Genomic DNA, 21510 nt, shown 5'->3' with positions numbered 1-21510 from the left:
CTAACATAGGATACAGGAATACATTTTAAGATTCTCTAAGTCATGATTCAAAAACGGTACGACATTTGTATTTTTTTTTGTATTATTAACCAATGATCCATACTATCACCTACTAAAACCATTTCAACAAAAACTGTCAACTATATAGCCTATTGCGGCGGCGGTGAGGGAGCGATGCGGTGCAGCGCCGTCGGTGCGTCGTCTAGCCTTAAGTGACAAAAGGGCGGTCCACCACAAATATTTTTTTTTCTTTTTACCCAACTGCAAGAAGGGTAATATTTTTCGCGCGTACCGCGCGTATTTATATGTATTTATGTAACAATGTATGTATGTAATATTACAGAATAAAAAACCAACAAGACGACGATTTTTTTTTCTAATATTGCAATATGGGTATCAAATTTAAGGGTTTTTTGAGAGGAATTTAAAATGGAGATTTCAAGGCCATGTTAAAAAAAACTACAATTAGAAAAACGTTATTTATTAATTGTCTATACAAAAAACACGCGGCGGATGACGCAGTTTGTGAAGTGAAGTTATAAAACATCTAAAATAGACTAAATTAAATATATTGATTATAAAAATCGAAAAAGTGCGAGTCGGATTTGCCCACCGAGCGACCCGTAGAATTTTTTGAATATTTACTTAACCTCGGTTATACGTATGAATACAAATGAATCTGAAATTCACCATCTATCGTTACTAAAAAGTGTGAAATAAATTAATTAATTAAACAAATAAAAAAACACCGGGGCCTATTAAATAATGTAGACGATAATCAATCTATCCAATTCATATGGTCCCGACTGTTTTCTAATTGCTTTCTATACTTCTGAACAGCTTGTTCTTTTTCTTTTAATTTTTTTTTTATATTTTATGCAGTCGGGTGTTTTATTTGTTTAATGAATTAATTTATTGGACAATTTTATTTCATTTTAATTTTTTTATGATGAGGCATTGAAAAAAAACATACAACTCTAAATAATTTTGACACGTCTACCATCAATTCACATTCGCTGGGTCAGCTAGTATTTAAACAAGATAGGTAGGTACACTTGATACACTGGAAATAGATATTTATTTCAAAGCGATTATGTTACTAGTATTGTACGAGGAGATAAGAAATTATAATATACTAGCGAACACCCGCGGCCTCATCCGCGTGAAAGTAGATGTAAACTTTCTACCCCTATACATATAATTATATATTGTTTTAATTCGTTTTATATAATGCATAATCCGTTAATCATTTTACAAAAATATAATTCAATAAAATTAAAACTCAAGCTAAAACTCACGTGATATAAGGTCGGAGTATGCACGACTAGTTTCGAATCCATACGGGGCCCTTAGTCATGAGCTGGTTCTTGCAACGCAGCACGATCCAAACTGCGAAAATTTCATCGGGCATACTCCGAACTTATATCATGTGAGATTTAGCCATGTTTCATAATCAATTAATATATTCTATCCTATAACCTTCTTCGTACATAATACTTATTATGGTCTTAAAAGTATCAAATTTCATTAGAAAATGTACAGAATTGAACCTGTTACCCTGTTACAGTTTTATTGTAAGTATATATAGATTCAGGATTTTATTTTTTTATTTGTTTAGAAAGATTTTTTTTAAAGGAAAAAGAACTTTAATTATTAATGTTTATTAAAGTACGTTTTACCTGTCATTATTTTTTTATAAACATAAATAATTTTGTCAAGGAATAACGAGTCTCAGGCATTTGCTTTTTATCGTGTATCGCGAGGTTTGCTGGCGCGTACGTGCTTCTGTAATAGGCTACTCTTCTGTGCACCAGTGTAATAATATGTAAAATATCCCACTCTTTGTAATACTCGTCTATAACGTCACATAATTCTTGAACTAAAAATGAACCTTCTTTGTTTCTGTATGACACAAAACCTGTAAGTAATAGGTATAAGGTACAATCAGAAATAAATAACAACTTATGCTTAATATCTACACATAAAAAAACAACAACAAATAAAGAGAAAAGATTTGTATTTGTGCACGTAAACAACGAAGGTTCTGCTAGTCTATTGTAAAGAAAAAGTTTTACAGATATACGAGTGTGGCAATTCACGAGGGGATCAGGAATCTAAAACCCTATGATCCTAGCTGGTAATACCTACTCTTATTTAAAGATATCCAGCAAAAATCAAAGAGAATAGAGATGAAACTCGAATACCTCTAACGATGTGTTACAGAGTTTATTATTATTATTTATTGCGTTAAATTGTATTTTTGACAGATCCCGCGGGAACCATGGATTTTTTGTAACTTATCCTACCTACTTAATGCCTATTTAATCCAGGACATAATCTATCTTCTATCTAATCGGTTCAGTACTTGTGGCTTGAAGTAACAAACAAACAAACATTTACCTTTTTATTATACCTACCTATTAATAGTTATTATTATTATTATTAGTGTGATACTGTCGATTTCATATATGTATTAAAAATACCAAATAGTTATGATTTTACATGCATTCAAAGTTCTCATTTATATCGACATCCATTAATGGTCGCGATATTGTACGTGATAGGCAATTTCGTATTTTCCTTCTTTATCTCGATAACTAATTAACGTATCGATAATAATTCTTTCACGAGTATTTTTTATTCTCAACGGAGAATACAGAAAACATTTAAAAATGGTGGACATTCTCGATTTTGTCATGAAACACTTTATTGTCACTCCAAGAACGAAAAATATATTTTTATTTAATAATTACTAGCGGACGCCCGCGACTTCGTCCGCGTAAAATTAGTTTTTTTAGAAATCCCTCGGAAACCATGGATTTTTCCCTACCCCTACCTTACCCTACTCCCTACCTAAACCTACCCAACCCTACTGTGCCCCTACTTTTCCCTTACCCTACCGCTAACCCTAACCCTACCTCCCCCTACCCCCTGCCTTACCTCTACCCTACCCTTACCCTACACCTACCTTACCTGTACGCTACCCGTACTCTACCCTACCCGTACCCTACCCTACTCGTACCCTACCCCTTCCCTACCCTACCTCTATCCTACCCTTCCCTATCGTACCCCTACCTCTACCCTACCCTACTCGTACCCTACACCTTCCCTACCTTACCCCTACCCTTCCCCTACCTTTAGCAAAATCGGTCCTGCCCTTTGAGCGTGGTGCGATGACCAAAGGACTATTTCCCAAGAAACTAAAGAGGGGTAATCTCTGGATCTACTGGACCGATTTAGAAAATTCTTTTACCAGTAGTAAGCTACGTTATTTGCGAGTGTCATAGGCTATGTTTGATCTCCATATTCACATGGGAACGGGAACTACGTAATTGAAAGCGCGGGGCGTCATGTAGCGGAATTTCTGCGTCTTTTAGAAATTTTGTATTATCTCCGAAAGTATTTAACTAATTAACATACTATAAAGCGCAAATCTTATTTCCATAATATCTTTGTGATTATTAAATAATTTATTTTGATAAGGATTTAAGTTAAGTAGCATAAATAATGACGCAAACCTAAGTATATAAAATTAATAATTTTTAAAACACAAAAGGTACTATATCTGCTAATATATAGAAGATAGATATATGGTGTCGCGGACTTTTTTGTAGAACTTTTAAAGATACATAAAGCCTCCATACATTAATATCAATTTTACACAATGGTTAAGGCAGCGCGTAGGGGTAGGGTAGGGGTAAGGTAGGGGTAGGGTAGGGTAGGGTAGGGGTAGGGTAGGGGTAGGGTAGGAGTAGGGTAGAGGTAGGGTAGGGGTAGGGTTTTCCGAGTTTCACGCGGACGAAGTCGCGGGCATCCGCTAGTCTATACTAATATTATAAAGAGGTAAAGTTTGTAAGTTTGTCACATTTTTTAAATGGGGTAATCTTCGGAACTACAGGTCCAATTTTAAAAATTCTTTCATCAGTAGAATGCTACATTATCGGGGAGTGCTATAGGCTATTTTATACGGGTATCATATATATTAGCCGAGTTATCACAGTTTTTGTCATACAGGTCGGACTGAAAATCCTCTTAAACAGACTTATTCGCATGCGCTGCCTTAACTATTGTGTAAAATTGATATTAATGTGTGGAGGCTTTATGTATCTTTAAAAGTTCTACAAAAAAGTCCGCGACACCATATATCTATCTTCTATATATTAGCAGATATAGTACCTTGTGTGTTTTAAAAATTATTAATTTTATATACTTAGGTTTACGTCATTATTTATACGACTAAACTTTAATCCTTATTAAAATAAATTATTTAATAATCACAAGGATATTATGGTGATAAGATTTGCCCTTTACAGTAAGTTAATTATTTAAATAGTTTCGGAGATAATACAAAATTTCTAAAAAACGCAGAAATTCCGCTATATGACGCCCGGCGCTTTCATTTACGTAGTTCCCGTTCCCGTGTGAATATGGGGATCAAACATAGCCATAACTCGCAAATAACGTAGCTTTCTATTGGTAAAACAATTTTCCAAATCGGTCCAGTAGATCCAGAGATTACCTCCTACAACCACACGAACTTTATCCCTTTATATTATTAGCATAGAAGTCTACATTTCTCTTGGTCATACCACCACTCTCGAAGGACTGGGTAGGGAAGCGTAGGGGTAGTGTAGGGGTAGGGTAGGTTTAGGGCCGGGTTTAGGGTAGTGGTAGGGTAGGGGTAGTGGTAGGGTAGAGGTACGGGTAGGATAGGGAAGTGGTAGGGCAGGGGTAGGATAGGCGTGAGATAGGGGTACGGGTGGGATAGGGGTAGGAAAGGGATAGGGTACGGGGAGGGTAGGGGTAGGATGGGGGTAGGGTGTAGGTAAGGTAGGGGTAGGGTAGGGGTAGGTTTGGAGTAGGGTAGGGTTAGGGTGGGGGTAGGGGTAGGTTAGATGTAGGGGTTGGGTAGGGTAGGGTTGGGGTAATGGTAGGGTAGGGGTAGGGGTAGGCTAGGGTAGGGGTAGTAGTAAAGTTGACATCGAAATTTACGCGGACGAAGTCGCGGGCGTCCGCTAGTATATATATATATATATATATAAATAAATAATGGAGTTAAAGATAAAATTGTGTACGTGTGGGCTCAGTTTTGTAGCCTATTATTCGGATCACTTTTTGCAGTGATTTTGTACGGACGTAACCGATCTACAGTATAAAATTATCATTGCTAGTAGGTACTTACTTTCTACACTGGAGTACAAAACGAGAAAATCCGCATGCGTAGGAATATTTACGGACACATCCGGTCCGTCAATTGCCACCCTTCGGCCACTATCTACCTTGTCCCCTCTGCAAGCCTGTTTCAAAGAATTATTATGTAGGTACTAACACGTTGTAAAAATAATGAGAGTGTCTAGTGAGAGTTTTTAGTGTTTTCGTACTGTAACGATCGCGTAAACGTAAACGCGAATGTATATGGAATTGAAACAGTTGTGCAGTAGTGCCACGAAATGGCGCAGTTTCATTTCCTTAGAAATTCGCGTTTACGTTGACGCGATAGTCACAGTATCAAACTGCAACTAGCCACACTGAAACGAGGAAATTATTATATGGGTATGTAATATACATGGTTATTGGTTTGGGATTGTTTTTACAAGTTTACCTGAATGAAAAATATCTTCGGTTTACCGACGAGAGTAGGATGGCCGTTTTCCAGTAATGTTGTCACGTCTTTGAACTGATAGGATCTATCTGCGGCAAATAGTTCCCCGCCTTTCAGGCCATGTGTCAAAAATGCAAAGCACAAACATGATGTTGCTTTATGATCCTGTTTACTTACTGGAACAATAAAACATATAAAGTACGGAGGTATAGGTTCGTGAGGATTCTTGTAAGCAGCGTTGCCAAGTTGTCAAGCATATTGTCCTAATTTTCCACAGAAATAAGAGAAATATAAATAGGGGGGTTCAAAGATTAGAGGCCTATAACTGGCTTTCTTTTTGAAAATATTCGGAAGTGCCGTAGTACGAGTACCTACTAAATAGGTCGATTTATATTTATATAAATTTAATAGTATAAAAGGAAAAAGATACGGATAATTTTAGAGATACCTCGATAATGATATTATTGCATGAGATATAAGACAAAGTGTGATCGTTGAAGCAAATAATATTATAGTAATTGATGTATTTTTAAAAGTTTATTAATCAAAAACCGACATCAGAAATCTAGAAACGAAGAAAATGACATCAACATGTTGGTACTTCCTTTTTCATGTTCTTCACTGAGCGCAATGCATGCATTGCAAAGACTTAACTCTTCGATCCTAGAGCAATAGTTAGTTATATTATACTTGGTAGTAAGTTAGTATACCTCCTATAGTACAGACAAAATCTTCCGAACAGTGTTAAATATTGATACCACGAATAAAAATACGTGTAACCAGACTACTACTCATACTCACTTTCTATAACTTTGTCCATTATTCCATCGTAATCAAAATCATCATAACAAGTAACATTGTAATCCATATTTTTGAATGTATTCGTCAAGCTTTTTACATCTTCGTTTGTGCCCATTCTGGATGGTGGTTTTTTATAACTGCAACATTATAAAACAAATTAGGTACATACATAGAAACAGTTACAACCACATATTTCTTGGTTACAACATTACGAAACTAGTAATCAAAAATGTATGAAAATATAATTAGTCTTTGGCAGCTTTCTTCAAAGTAGCTTTTTTTTTATTCTTTACAAGTTAGCCCTTGACTACAATCTCACCTGATGGTAAGTGATGATGCAGTCTAAGATGGAAGCGGGCTAACTTGTTAGGAGGAGGATGAAAATCCACACTCCTTTCGGTTTCTACACGACATCGTACCGGAACGCTAAATCGCTTGGCGGTACGTCTTTGTCGGTAGGGTGATAACTAGCCACAGCCGAAGCCTCCCACCAGCCAGACCTGGACCAATAAAGAAAACCTCAATCGGCCCAGCCGGGGATCGAACCCAGGACCTCCGTCTTGTAAATCTACCGCGCATACCACTGCGCCACGGAGGCCGTCAAGCTTTCTCTACAAAAAACATTTATGGTAGCTTTATACTTTACTACTGTATTAAAATATGTATCTACTAAAATGTATAAACTTACTGATAGTACTTAGTATTTTTATAATGATAGTGATTAAATATTGTCAAATATTTTTCACCAGACATATCATAGTAAGAAATTTCTTCAACATCGCTCGGTGTCGAAGCATGGGCGTCTCTAGAAAATAATAATTATATTTTTTAATGTTAATGTTAAGCCCCCATAGCCAAGTGGCACGTCGATTCTCTTTCTACGATCGCTAACACTTCGAAAACTAGAAAGATGTTTAAGAATGACATTTGCTATCGACAAGTCACTTGACCAAGATCTGTCATTCCCATACATTTTTCTTGTTTTCCAAGCGTTAGCGATCGTAGAAAGAGAATCGACGTACCACTTGGCTAGGGGGGAAGGTCGTCGCGATCGCGAGTCCCGTATACTTTAATGCGTATAGCCTTGAAGGTTATGGAAAATATTAGATATATTTTCCTCTTAGACCTACCTAACTTTAAGACGATTGTTATTAATTTTTACCCCTACAGTTCATGCGCTGTAGCATAGTGCGTGTAACACAAAGAGTAAATTAATATGGGGTGACCAAAGAATATATTACTTATACAGTTGGTTGTATGATGTTTTTACGTAATAATAGCGTAAATTGCGGCAACTTTCAAGAATGAAACAAACTGTTACCCGCACCATGGGAACTTACAGGGCGGGGGTTGATTTAAATATTTGGCTAAAAATATAAATCGGTAATTATCCTAGTTTTAAATAGGTAGACTATAGACTATACTTATTTTAGTACCATTTTTCAAAAATAAATTTGATTAATAAGCTGCCGATGGACTACCACAGCAAGACATGGGCCTTTTGTAGGGACCCGCCTGCATCCAGCGAATCACCGCGACTCACTTGATGTCGTCAGTCCACCTGGGGGCTGGTCAACCAATATTGCGCTTTCTACTGCGGGGTTGCCATTCCAGCACCTTGGGACCCCAATGTCCATTGGCTCTTCGATCTATATACCCCCCATTTCCACAGCTTCGCGACTTGTTGAGCTATGTCGGTGACTTTAGTTCTTCTACGGATCTCCTCGTTTCAGACTCGATCACGCAGAGATACTCTTAGCATAGCTCGCTCTATCGATAAAGATATAATAATAATTTGAAATTATACTACCCAGATGTAACTGGAGTTTTATCGCATTTGCCAGCATCGGTGAAAGTCTCATTCATTCTTCCAGATCACTGACAACAAACCTTAATAGCACGATATTTGAAAAAAAAACCTTTGTGAGTATTACACGACACGATGAGTAATCTTGAATACACTCGACTCGAACTCACTCAACCACTCGAGTGATAACATAGTGTGTTGCCACCCGCACTAAAATAATTATTTGGGTAAGGAACAAAATTGATTTTTACAGCGAGTGCGCGTATTTAATGCCGAGCAACCGAAGAATCTTAATCAATATATTCTATGATCCTAATAGTGAACCACGAGCAAAGCGAGGAATTCAAGAAAAGAATACTGAGTATCTCGAGGCAGGTATTCAAAGGCACCAGATGCCAAAATATTTGCTGCGTAACTATAACTAAACATAAATCATCTCACTACAGCGAGAAAATAATATATTCGTAATATACATGGTCATTATTGTCAATTTTATCACACATTATTACGTACCCACCGAACAATCTAAAGATTCTAAGAAAGAATCCAGAATTACAAAAGAAGAATCCTAAGATATCGAGATTGAAGGATACTAGAGGTAGGTACATTCATGCTGACTATTATTTTATCCAAAAAAATTTAAGTCGGCATTGATGAATGATGACCTACAACTTTGGAACCCTGCACTGTGAACTGGCACGCCCTTGGTCTGGTCATTTTTCAAAAATATTAGTACTAAAATTTTTAATTTTTACTGTTTTTAAATATCCCTAAATTGCATAACTAACAATATTTATTATGTAATTCAGTAAAATGAGCAAAATGTGGCAACCCAAGATAACGATGGTATCAAAAATAAAAAAGATAATGCTTTAAGACTTACCTACTAGAACGAGAGCCTGCCAAAGCCAGACATACCTTACATTTTATAAAGTCTAAAAGTTTGGCAACTCACATTTCTACCATAGGGTAGTGGACTAATATCAAAATTAATCCTTAATTAATTAATATAAATATAAATATAAATACGAAAGTAAGTTTGCCTATCTGTTACATCTTCACGGCTAAACGGCTGAACCGATCAAGATGAATTTTGGTATAACGGTAAATGGGACCTTGGAGCAAAACATAGGCTACTTTTTTACCTTAAATAAATATAGAAGGTGGTGAAATAGGAGTTGAAAGTATGTGGAAAGTCCTTCAAATTTCAAAGTTACAGTTACCTATAAAGTGTGTGTATTAAGTCCATATCTATTTCGTGGTGTCATAATCTTAATAAACCTAAACACGTCGAACAAGAGGATGAGCGATTTTTTACTTTAAACTGATCTAGGTGCTTTAAGTCACAGTTTTCCTGAAATCCCGTTATATTCAAATATGGTAATTACCGTATATTTTGAAATGGCCAATGGCCATTTCACGGCCAAGCTGTCGTTAGATGAGTTTTAGTGTAGAGATAAATTTGACTTGAGATAGATAGAAAGAAGGAGTAAAAATTTCAAGAAAAACCTTTAATTTTTCATTTTTTGTCCCTTATAAGTTTTTCTAAATTAAAACGCAACGTTTGATGCAACCTAAGATGGAAACGGGCAACTTGTGAGGGGGATGAAATGGTCTCTACACGACATCATACTGGAACGCTAAATCGCTTGAACGGTACGTTTTTGCCGGTAGGGTGGTAACTAGCCACGGCCAAAGCTTCCCACCAGCAAAAATAAAATTATAATATTATTATAAGTAAGTATGAAAGTTAGTTAGTTGACACTCGGAATAAAGACCCCGCCTCCATACAAAATTAGGACATGTCCTTTCAAAGCTTTAAGATTACACTTTCTTTATAATTGCACCTGCGCTGATTACTGTCATTTTGGTTCAACTTATTTGCCTGAACCTATACCCTATACCTACCTATTTAGTTGCTTAATCTTGTACCGAATCGTAAATCTATGTTAATATTTTACCTAAATGATAAATCCTTGAATAGAAATTAAAATTAGGGAAAATCAAAGCCAGTACATTGGCTACAATTACAATAAAAAAAATATATACGATCGAATTGAGAAACCTCCTCCTTTTTTTGAAGTCGGTTAAAAAATATTCAATACTTTAATAATAAGAATATTTGAATGTGCTACTTGCATATGAAATGTGATCCCACCCAGTTTCTTTTTTTTACCAACGACATTTTTACACACAGGAATAGCACAAGATGGCATAATTTAATTTAATTTGTCACCTGTATAGCACGTCAAACAACACGATACACAGAGTGATTGATCGCTTGTAGTGTAGTTATTCATAAAAAGTGTAGTTTTAATGGCTTTACTTCTTTGCACTATCACCTCTTCTGGTGTTTTTCTGTATTCTGAGGTTAACTTATTAGATCGATGGATAGCATTTATGGTGGAGGAATAATATAACGAGTTTGATGCAAAAAAATATTTTAATATTAAAAAAAGAAATTTCAAAATCAGTCCACAAATCACGGAAATATCGCTGGCCATACATAAAAAAAAAAACATGCAACGACCCTTTGACAATATAGAAACAACCGAACATAAAACCTCCTCCTTTTTGAAAGTCGGTTAACAAATAACAGATGACAAATGAAGTTTTATATTTTTTAGTATCGCAAATTAAAAATTAATTTTCTTAATTTTTTTAAAAAGGTTTGTGAAATCTACTGTCTTCCGGTCTGGCCTTCGACCATTTTATAGTGAAAGGGTCTGGCTAATTGATGATATTATTTCCCTACGATAGAACTGTTTTTCTTAAGGTAACACCGGAAACGGAAATAGAAATGTCATAAAACAGATAAGTGAAAAGTGCTCTTTGTTTTTGTTTGTCAAACTGTTAAATTACCGGGCACGGGCGAGTTAATTTAGATTTTAAAATAATCTTGTTTAAAAATTGAAAATAACTTAGAAACTATGCCATTTAAAGTGTGGTTTGGTTTACCGTTTTCATATTAAATATGGTGTTATGATAAACAAGAGGATAACAAATTTGCAACTAGTGAAAATAATCTAAGAACTAAAAATAATAGTACACTTTGCAAAGAAAGAAATTACCATGGAATTGGGAAATGAAAATATTGATTTCATTAAATTAATTAATATAAAGGGCTATGTTGATAATATTACACCCCATAAAATAGCTGTGGTGGCTTTTATCAGAGAGTATGGATTATTGAAAATTGAAGGTACATTATTATTAATACTTCTACAGATACATATATTTTTAATGATTAAATTAAAACTAAGAGTTAATAGTATGTTAAATTTAAAATAAACAAAATGTTAATAAGACATACACACTATCTCATGTTCATCCGTGGGCAAGGTACCCAATATGCTGGCGCTATTACCCCTCTGGGTGGTAAGGCTTATCCATAAATACTAATATTAATATTATAATAAAGTTTTTGAGGTTGTAAAGATTTTGAAAATTGTTATACAAATAGAAAGCCACATTATTTGTAAGTGTCATAGGTTTTATGTATTTCAGTATTCTTATGGAAACGGGAATTACGGGGGTAAAAAGGCAGGGGGTCTGCTAGTAGTGGATTATTCAATATGTATAATTAAGGATTTCTATATTTTTTTCAGCAAAAGACATGATTGATTGTACCATGGCACCTAAATACAGAAAAGATTTTTGTATTTTGGCTTTAAAATTAATACAGGTATCATTAGATTTATATAATTTACTTGGTAATTTGTTTATTATAATGTGAGTAATATTTATGTTAATAGTCATGATAAAATAAAGAATATTAAATTTGAGCATTTATGGCTCACCTTTTGGCATAGTGACCAACAAAATTGTAATAGTAACTCATCATCATCCTTCATCGATATTCAGCACACTGTTGAGCATGAGTCTCCTCTCAGAATCAGAGGGGCCAGGTTAATAGTCATATTTCACACACATAGAAACCATTTTAGAACATAGAGAACCTTCTCAGGTTTCCTTACAATGATTTTTCTTCACTGTTTGAGACATGTAATATTTAATTTCTTAATATTAACAGGAGAAATTAATTTTCCAGTGTCCTGATATGGAGTTCAAAGAAATGGAAGCACTACTTACAGATGGACGATATAATTTACTGAGTGTCCATTTGCAGAATTTTTGTGTCCGCCTTCAAAATATTTATGTTAATGGGATCAATGCTCTAACAGACTGTGTTACATCTACCATCGACAAGTTGATGATAGATCAAAGTGAAACAAATCCCTGTGTGATAACCAGATGCAGTGTTCTCGGTAATATAATTATTTATTCATCAGTATTTGACTAGTAGTGACCACAGACATACTTTAAAAATGGAGTTTTTTAATGAAAACAATAACAACTTGCTACACTTTACTGGGTTTGGATGTACTTTCAATGAAATATACTGCAATATACAGAAAGAGCATAATTATTTCAATTGTGTCTGATTCTATTGCAGGTTTTTATTTACGACGAATAATGCTGTATTTAGATAAACTTTCATTTGTGCAAGTTGCCTCACTGTACAAAGCGTTTTGCATATACTATCAAAAAGGAACACCTGGTTTGATGATGAGATCCCTAAGCAAAGAGGTTAGTGTGTTGTAAGAATAATAAGTTATAATTATAAGATTGGTATGTCAATTTTACTGATGTATTTATTCACTGATTAATATAAGTACTCTAACTATGGGCCTTATTAGAAGGCTCAAAGTCACTCTGCGGGCGATGGAATGAGCTATGCTTGAAGTTTCCCTGTGTAATCGAATCAGAAATGAAGAAATCCGCAGACGAAACAAAGTCACTGACATAGCTCAGCGAGTCACAAAACTGAAATGGCAATGGGTAGGCCACATAGTTCGAAGAGCCAATGGACGATGGGGTCCCAAGGTGCTGGAACGGTGACCCCGCACCAGTAAGCGCACTGTTGGTCAACCCTCCACTAGGTGGACCGAAGATATCAAGTGGGTTGCAGGCAGCCGCTGGATGCTGGCGGCTTGAGACCGTTGTGCTTGGAGGTCCATGCAAGAGGCCTATGTCCAGCAGTGGACGTCCATTGGCTGATATTGATGAATATAAGTACAATAATATAAAATAAAAGAACTGTTAAAATAAAAGAACTGTAAAATATGTTATTGATTTGATGTGGTGAAATGGCAATAACAATCTGAATACATGCATGGGTCACTGAATTCTAAATATGAAACTGAGATATGAAATATGAAAATGTTGAACCTACAGTGGGTGAACAAAAGAGTTTGCCACAAGTGCTTTATGGTCATAAATACAGTATAACCTGCTCTGATATGAAAATAATAATTAGAATTAAAGAAAAAATAATAATAAAATAATAATAATAATTAGAATTAAAGAAGTTTTTATGAAAATAAAAATAAAATATGTTTGAGAGTTTATCTTAGCTTAGCTTGAGAGAGAGCACTGGGCCAAGATTATGATGTACAATTTAAATTTTCAATATAAGAAATAATATCTATTTATTCATACATAGTTTTTTTCACAATAATTATATAATACAGATTAAATAATTGATGCCAATTGCACAATTTTCATAATGAAGTATTTGCATAATCATGGGACTAAAGTGCCGAAAGCTGCAGGTTGTCAACTCCTGCACTAGACTAATGAGCTAATTGTATACTGGGATAATTAATTATTATTAATCACATCAATGTTATTTTGATCAAATTACTTTAGAAATGTGTTGAAGAGTTTTCACTTGATATTTTATATTTTTTAGACTAATGATAAATATATGATTAAAATATATGATATTTTGACACTGTGTTTACAGAAATTGAACAATGTAGAGGGACAAGCATCAACATCTCACGCAGCATCTGAAGAAGCTAAGCAGCAAGAGCTATTTATTAAAATTAACATTTTTGACAGAGATAAGTAAGTTTAGTTCTATTCCCTTCTATATTCTACTATAATTATTATATTATTATTGTTAAAAAAAATCCAGGAGACATTTTGTCTATGCTATATAGGAAGTAATTGAGTTTTAATGGAAAATTATCACAGCAGAAGCGGAACCTTCAGAACGTTGGTGTACCTGCCATTCAGCCAACCACCAACGTCACAGTGTTTTATCACACACTCCAGTTCATTCTTCTCCTTTATTTTCATTATACTTTCCAGAAAAATCTGTACATCGAACTACTAAATCCAAAGCCAAACCAAATATAGAGAGACATATTATATCTTAGCATTTCATGGATTTACCATGCAAGTTGTCTCGCCTATTATAGCTATGCCAGAGAGAAAAAGTCAGAGGAAAGCAAAGCAGGGACTTATAGCCTTTGTGTAGGTTTATGTTTCATTCAGAAAACTTATTATTCCTAAACGCGTGGGCAAAGACATTAGACAGGTGTGTATACATTCTAGATTAATTTTAAAGTGCTTTTTGCCTTAAAATTGCAGCAGTTTTGAAGAATGCCAATGGTCCAGGAAACAGGCGGAACTGTTTACAGCGCAACAAGCTAATTTATTGCAAATTAATGAAAAAAAAGCTATGCAACCCAAACAGTTGCAAAAAACAATCATGCAAATTATAAATGATTTGCCAGAATATCCTGATATTGTAAGTACCTATCAATGAAATAAACATTTTAAATGTTAAGCCCTATTATTACTACGCAGAATAACAAAAAGAAAAATTATTACCAGTGTTAAATGCTTATCTACTTTCATACTCGTTTACTCGCGTTAATAGTAGGCGTCCACAGATTGCATCGTACGTATCGGACGCATCAATGTACGATGCGGATCAGTGGACGCATTTGTATGAATTTCTGTACAAAGAATAATCAAATCCGTTTAATGCAATGCGTCCAATATGAGTACGATGCGGATCAGTAGACGCAGACGTTTAACGTCCAGCCGCTGTGAAATTGTAACACGCCGAATTGCGAAGGTCATAAAGCCCTGCCGCGACATGTATTTGTACACTAGCTGACGCCGCGCGGTTTCACCCGTGTGGTTCCTATTCCCTTAGGAATACGGGGATAATATATAGCCTATAGCCTTCCTCGATAAATGGGCTATCAACACTCAAAGAATTTTTCAAATCGGACCAGTAGTTCCTGAGATTAGCGCGTTCAATCAAACAAACAAACTCTTCAGCTTTATAAAACAATTCGTTGTTGACCGACGGGGAGGGAAGGATTGCGTGCTGTGAAGTCGTGCGCGCGGGGTAGAGCCTGGATGTTGGGTGCATCAGTTATGGGTTTATCTGTCATCACTACACGCTTCCCGGCCCCCGCGGACCATCTGGAGTGTTACGAACGAATTTGCCAAGCTATTTGTACTTTGATTCAATCCAAGTAGTTCTCGTTCCCATGATATTGTTCTTGTCATCTTGATATTGTTCATCGTTTTTGGGAAAAAGGTAGCCTTGTGCTATTCCTGATTTACTTTATTTACAGAAAAAAGCATTTGGGCAACTCAAATATACCTAAGTCTGTGCCAGGGCTAGTTAAATAATATCTTTTGGATCGATTTATATTATCTTTGACTTGTTTCCGACTTTTGTTAGATTTGTCTCCGTCCCAAATAGCAGAATAGTTTATTGAAACATTGAAGAGCTTTAAAGGTATAAACATTATGAAGAAAAATAAAGTCACATCAAGTAGAAGTTTTGGGTGTGGTGAATCTTAGTTCTACCACACAACAATCAAAAATTTAAATGTTATTTTAATTGTATGTAAACTTCTTTCAGCATTTCCTAAGTTTTTTGAATTGTATCAGGATGAAAGAGTTCAGTGGTGCACAGGATTCTCTATACAATTGTTTCGATCGAGCCGTGTTTAACATGTGTGGCAACGGGAACGTGTCTAATGACAGAAATAAGAACTTCCGCTATGCGGCGCTCAATCGAGCGGCCATGCATACTCAGTTTGGTCACAAGTAAGTAATTCATATACCTAATATCAAATATTGTAAGAGAATAAAATAACGTATTGTAAGAAATAGTAGTCTGAGACGGATATGACGTCGCTCTATGACGTGTTGGCTCGTGCCGATGTTAGGTGGCGCGACTTGTTTCCGTAAAGAGTAGGGATTTAGAGAGGGGTAGCGATCGGTTGGCGGCAACGACTTGCGCTCGTCTTACGGTTGGCTTCAGTATGCTCGTGGCGTTCGAGCCGTCCACGTTTCTTGTCGTGTAATTCTTTATGGGGTACTTGGGATAGGCGGGAGAGTGGAAAAGGAGAGTGTTAGTTAACTGTCAAAGGCGCCTTTAACCCTACACACATCGTGCGTGACTCCACTCAAGGTCATTCTGGCATTCTAGGGTCTTATTTTGGTTATAGTGTGATTTGATAATTAAGTTATCGGGACAAATGTTGTGAATCATAATCTTTGTTCGACATTGGTTTTTTATTTTTATTATCCACTTCTGAGTCTGCTAAAAGTATGTTTTCATTTCGGAATGATTTTATCTGAATATTAATATGCCCTGTCTTGTATGAAAGGAGGACTGTAGTGGACTATTGAAAATAGATAATGATACATATTACTTATTAAAATTCTCTGGTATGCAGGTTTCCTCACAATGTTTTCCTTCACCGTTTGGGACACGTGATATTTAATTTCTTAAAATGCACACAACTGAAAAGTTGGAGGTGCATGCCCCGGACCGCATTCGAACCCACACCCTCCAGAATCAGAGGCAGAGGTCATATCCACTGGGCTATCACAGCTCACAGCATGTTTTTGTCAGTTTGTGCCAAAGTTGATGCTGATATGTGTCTGTGGGGAGGTCGGTGGCGATGGAGGGCGTGCGCGAGGCGCTGGCGGTGGCGCAGGAGGCGGCGGACGGCGCGTGCCTGGCGCACGCGGCGGCGTGGGGCGCGCTGGCAGGCGGGCGCGCGCGCCGCGCCGCGCTGCTGGCCCGCGTGCCGCGCCCGCCGCGCGCCGCCGCCGCCGCCGTGCAGCTCATGGCGCAGCACGCCGCCGTCAACGCCGCGCGCCCCGCCGACGTCTTCCAGGTCAGCACGTTTCAGAGCGCGGATGCCACCCGCTATACTGAAGCCATCGAGTATGGCCTCACTATAGCGGATGGCATGCACTGTTTATGTAACTTAGAAAACGCATGTCAATTTGTTTGTTGTTAAACGACTTGATCATTAGTTTGATGGTGCAAATCTAGTATACCTATACCTATACCTAGATAAATAAACTACTTTCTACAAAGGTACTTCTACCACCTTTTGCCCGCAACATCGCTTGCTTTAATGAAGATTTTGACGATAAATAATTTAAAATGGGAGCTGTTTTACGACCATACGATAACTATATCACGGAAATGGTTTTTTCGTAGAAATGTATCTTTTGTGTTTTTACGTCATCATCTAATCGTCTAATAAGATGATGGAAAAATTTAAATAAGGTGCATTTACCTATATCGTAAATTGATAAATTGAGATAAAGAATGGCTTGCAGTGGGTCTACATCAATGTGAATAGAGGGAATAATTTAGGTATTTTTATTATAGATTATTACCAAAGGAGATTCTATAAATTATCTCCACTCCATGACTGATTTGACTATGGCGGGTCTGTCGAACACGGCTGCTCTGTGGGGCCTCTATGGAAAGACTGAAATGGCGTCTGTCAATTGCCAGCTCCTACTTAATTTAAACACAAGTAAGTATTTTATAAGCCCGCCAACTATGACCTTAAAAAAATAGTTTTTATTGTTACTCCAAATTATTAAGAACTTGGAGTAACTACCTAGTAAAAATTGCAATGTCTTTCTTTGCCTAATAACTATATGTTCACCTCCCTTGCCGAATCGTTTGCAAATATTAGATATAGCTATAGCTATTAGTTTATATACTCTCAGAATATGATAATTATGACATTTTATTATTACGTCTACGTTTAAAAAACCTACTTACGTAAGTTATTGAAGGTTGGTAATAAAAATCCAAATAGACGAATTATGTAATCATTCTAAGTAATAATACTTATTTGCCTGCAGAATGTAACGTGGGCAACGGTAGCGTTTGGCAGTGGTCGGAGGGCGTGGGCGCGTCGGGTCCTATGGGCGCGGCGGGCGCGGGCGCATTGTGCGCAGCGGCGTGGCGCGGCCGAACCCACCTAGCTACCGCACTCGCCGCTCTGTTCGTGGCCCCACAGGTTCGCTCCGCTATCGCCAAACACCAAGCCTCTGCTGCGCTCAGAGCTGGTAATATTTGCCACATTTTTATTTTCGACTAGGTACTTTTATCTAATATTAACATTTAACACCTTATCGTGCGTAAAGATGCGCAATACAGAATTATAGGTATCAGCGGTAAAGCAGCAGTGCATCAGCCCCAACCTATCGCCTCACGTCTTGATTTTAGCGTACCTACTTTATGTACTACCTGCGCGTAGCGACATCCGCAGCTAATTTCCGAGACGACAGAGGGCTTCCAACCCAAAAATAGGATCGTTACTGAGTCAAAAAATATCACCCTTCCGATCTGTGTAGTAGGTCTAAGCTCCAAATATCTCTCCTAATGCATGTGGCACGGCCTGTATGCATGTGGCACGTCGATTCTCTTTCTAACGTTAACGCTAAAAACTAAAAAAATGTATGGGAATGACAGATCCGATTGACAACTTGATCACGTGACCTGTCATAGCAAATGTCATTCCCATACATTTTTGAAGTGTTTGCCAATGTAGAAAGAGAATCGACGTGCCACATGGCCACAGGCACTGTAATTTTTTCACAAATGTTTAAACCTCAGCTATCAAATAATAAAACCTGTACTTTCAGCAAAATGGGAAGAAGCAGATCAATACATACGCCAATTGGCGTCATACGATCGATGGGAGAGTCAACTTTTAAAAGCAGAAATGTATTTCCTGAAAGGGGACGCAACCGACGCTCTGGAGGCTTTACACGATATTCTGGACTATTGCAAAACAGAAGACGATAGTCTACATTTCATGACCTTGAGGTTGAAAGCCATGATAATGATGTCAGAGGTCCAACACACGTTCAGCACCATCCGGTCTACCAATATAATGTTGTTGAATGAAGCTTTATCACTAGCGAGGAAGTACCATCTGCATTACCTCGCGGCTACGGCGGAAATGCACATAGCCAATGTCCAGCTTCATATGGGCTGTACGAAAAATGCTTTGGCTCTGGTGAGGAAGGTGTTGCCTTTGATTATGGAGCATGGAAGCATCTACGATTTGGCGAGAGGTAATTTTTTGCCATATTTACGTTGGTGAATTGGTGAGGCGATAGTTCACATATATTTACCAATATTGACACTCACATGAGAGCCATGATACGTCATCAACCCATATTCGGCCCACTGCTGAGCTCGAGTCTTCTCAGAATAAGAGGGGTAAGGCCAATAGTCCACCACGCTGGCCCAATGCGGATTGGCAGACTTCACACACGCAGAGAATTAATATCTCTCTGGTATGCAGGTTTCCTCACGATGTTTTCCTTCAACGATTGAGACACGTGATATTTAATTTCTTAAAATGCACACAACTGTAATGTTGGATGTGCATGCTCCGAACCGGATTCGAACCCACACCCTCCGGAATCTGAGGCAGAGGTCACATCCACTGGGCTATCACGGTCTGAGATTCCCATACAACATTACAAATTTAACCTCTATAATATTAGTAATAGATACATGTTTTCCTCCTGGAAGGTACTCTTCTGTACACAAAATGTCGGGTAGCGACGGCCCCGCCGGCGGGCGAGGCGCGCGCCCAGGTGATGCAGTCGTGCTGTGAAGCTCTCGACACTGTCAAGGAGAACTTTTCCAAGGTCGGGGCTCAAGCGCGGCTTTTGCACACGTGGTATTTACAGGTCAGTATAATATACAATTATAAATCAATCTCCCAAACAAAACAGGACTCTAAAAAGTAATAGAATCATCTACCTCACACCTTTTATTGAGAGTTGAAACTATTCTTCTGAGGCCAAACGCACTATAACTGCTGTAAGGTTCCAAATAATTGAGCATACCATACCAGCATATATATACAACACTATACAACATAGTGAGCCGTGATAGCCCAGTGGATATGACCTCTGCCTCAGATTCCGGACCGGGTTTGAATCCAGTCCGGGGCATGCACCTCTCATTTTTCAGTTGTGTGCATTTTAAGAAATTAAATATCACTGACTATTGGCCTAACCCATGTCATTCTGAGAGAAGTCTCGTGCTCAGCAGTGAGCTGAATATAGGTTGCTAATGATGATGAAAAATTTAATAAATATACCTACTGTGGATATGTTAACACAACTTCTGCGATTCACGTGTGTCCTGCGACATGACGATGAATGATATTTTCATTTTACGATCACGTCATTTTGTGGAACGTAAATTCACTGCCACTTATTATAATGTTAGTGACTCATGATTTGTACACTGAGATACAACTATTAGTGAGATACAATTATTAATGAGATAAGTCAAGTGCTTACTTTTTGTTCGACAAACGAAAATCTTTCAACACTTAACGTGCAGTAAGTAATTAGTAACTACTTAAGTAAAACTGGATCGTCATATTGTCGTAACATAATAAACAAATGATTTAAAAATATTACATTACATTTGATAGAGAAGTTTAGATGAGCAATTAAACATGATTTTTCATTTGCCAGCATTGCTATTGCTACTTCTAGTATTGAAATCTTAATTCTAGAAAGCATTGTAATTTATGGTATGACCTATTTAAGTTTCAAAAGCTCAACGGTATAGGGACCGACTCATTAACGAGAGGCAGTGGTTCGATCCCCGCCCCCTAATAGTCTTCCCCGAAAAAAAAAATGGTATTAGCTCGATTTTTTTTTTATTTCAGGCACAACTTTACAATGACATTGGCAACACTATAGCTAGGAATCACTGTGCATGGATGTACAGACAACTTGAGACACAACATCCAGCCGAACCATTTAATATGTTGCACATTATGTATTAAGAATATTAAATTACTATTTATAAATATATATTTGTCGTTTTTTTGAATTTCACAGTAATTTTATCAGTATTTGTGATAAACTTCATGCAACTTGTGTAACTTTTATTTGAAGTCCGGCCGCTCAGAGATTGCGTTTCTGACAGATCGTGAATGAATAGGACAAACATATTCAATAACAATCGCATCGCCTCGTTATTTTGTCTAATCACTACAAAGACAAACAGTTGGCATAACCTTGCAACAGCGCAGTTAACAACCTTGTACGCCAATTCGAAGTTACATCGCCCGTTCGAACACGACCTGACCTGACAGAAACGCAATCCCAGAGCGGC

The 21510-nt window shown here is 37.1% G+C and overlaps 2 protein-coding genes across 3 annotated transcripts; one reads left to right on the top strand and one right to left on the bottom strand.

Moving 5' to 3' along the window:
• Positions 1 to 386: 386 nt before the first annotated feature.
• On the bottom strand, positions 387 to 10723 carry LOC112058547 (caspase). 2 transcript variants are annotated; one of them, XM_052891076.1, is made up of 6 exons: positions 8214 to 8582; positions 7092 to 7208; positions 6404 to 6540; positions 5603 to 5778; positions 5183 to 5297; positions 387 to 1918 (listed from the first exon to the last, which is right to left on the bottom strand). In XM_052891076.1, the coding sequence occupies exons 1-6, from the start codon at positions 8267 to 8269 to the stop codon at positions 1686 to 1688; spliced, it is 834 nt and encodes a 277-aa protein (XP_052747036.1). In that variant the 5' UTR covers positions 8270 to 8582; the 3' UTR covers positions 387 to 1685. The 2 variants fall into 2 exon arrangements, with proteins under 2 accessions (XP_052747036.1, XP_052747037.1); XM_052891077.1 differs by lacking the exon at positions 8214 to 8582 and adding an exon at positions 10447 to 10723 and having other exon boundaries at positions 388 to 1918.
• A 323-nt stretch (positions 10724 to 11046) lies between these two features.
• On the top strand, positions 11047 to 21206 carry LOC112058604 (anaphase-promoting complex subunit 5). The gene is made up of 13 exons (XM_052891075.1): positions 11047 to 11412; positions 11819 to 11895; positions 12262 to 12478; positions 12667 to 12800; positions 14020 to 14123; positions 14652 to 14811; positions 15949 to 16136; positions 16990 to 17218; positions 17725 to 17875; positions 18213 to 18419; positions 18999 to 19433; positions 19900 to 20060; positions 21059 to 21206. Exons 1-13 carry the CDS (start codon positions 11283 to 11285, stop codon positions 21176 to 21178), a joined length of 2313 nt encoding a protein of 770 aa, XP_052747035.1. The 5' UTR covers positions 11047 to 11282; the 3' UTR covers positions 21179 to 21206.
• The last annotated feature ends 304 nt before the right edge of the window (positions 21207 to 21510 follow it).

Source organism: Bicyclus anynana, chromosome 3 (assembly GCF_947172395.1).
Source record: "Bicyclus anynana chromosome 3, ilBicAnyn1.1, whole genome shotgun sequence".
NCBI lineage: Eukaryota > Metazoa > Arthropoda > Insecta > Lepidoptera > Nymphalidae > Bicyclus > Bicyclus anynana.
The sequence above is the reverse complement of the archived record's forward strand: the minus strand, read 5'-3'. Positions and strand labels throughout refer to the sequence as shown.

Coding starts and splice junctions, on each gene's coding strand:
- LOC112058547 (XM_052891076.1), bottom strand. CDS start 8,269: ATGAATGAGACTTTCACCGATGCTGGCAAATGCGATAAAACTCCAGTT. Junction 5,298..5,602: donor CGAAGATATTTTTCATTCAG/GTAAACTTGTAA, acceptor TCTTTGAAACAG/GCTTGCAGAGGGGACAAGGT. Junction 1,919..5,182: donor TTTGTACTCCAGTGTAGAAA/GTAAGTACCTAC, acceptor TATTACTTACAG/GTTTTGTGTCATACAGAAAC.
- LOC112058604 (XM_052891075.1), top strand. CDS start 11,283: ATGGAATTGGGAAATGAAAATATTGATTTCATTAAATTAATTAATATA. Junction 14,812..15,948: donor TGCCAGAATATCCTGATATT/GTAAGTACCTAT, acceptor AACTTCTTTCAG/CATTTCCTAAGTTTTTTGAA. Junction 17,219..17,724: donor GCCCCGCCGACGTCTTCCAG/GTCAGCACGTTT, acceptor TTTTTATTATAG/ATTATTACCAAAGGAGATTC.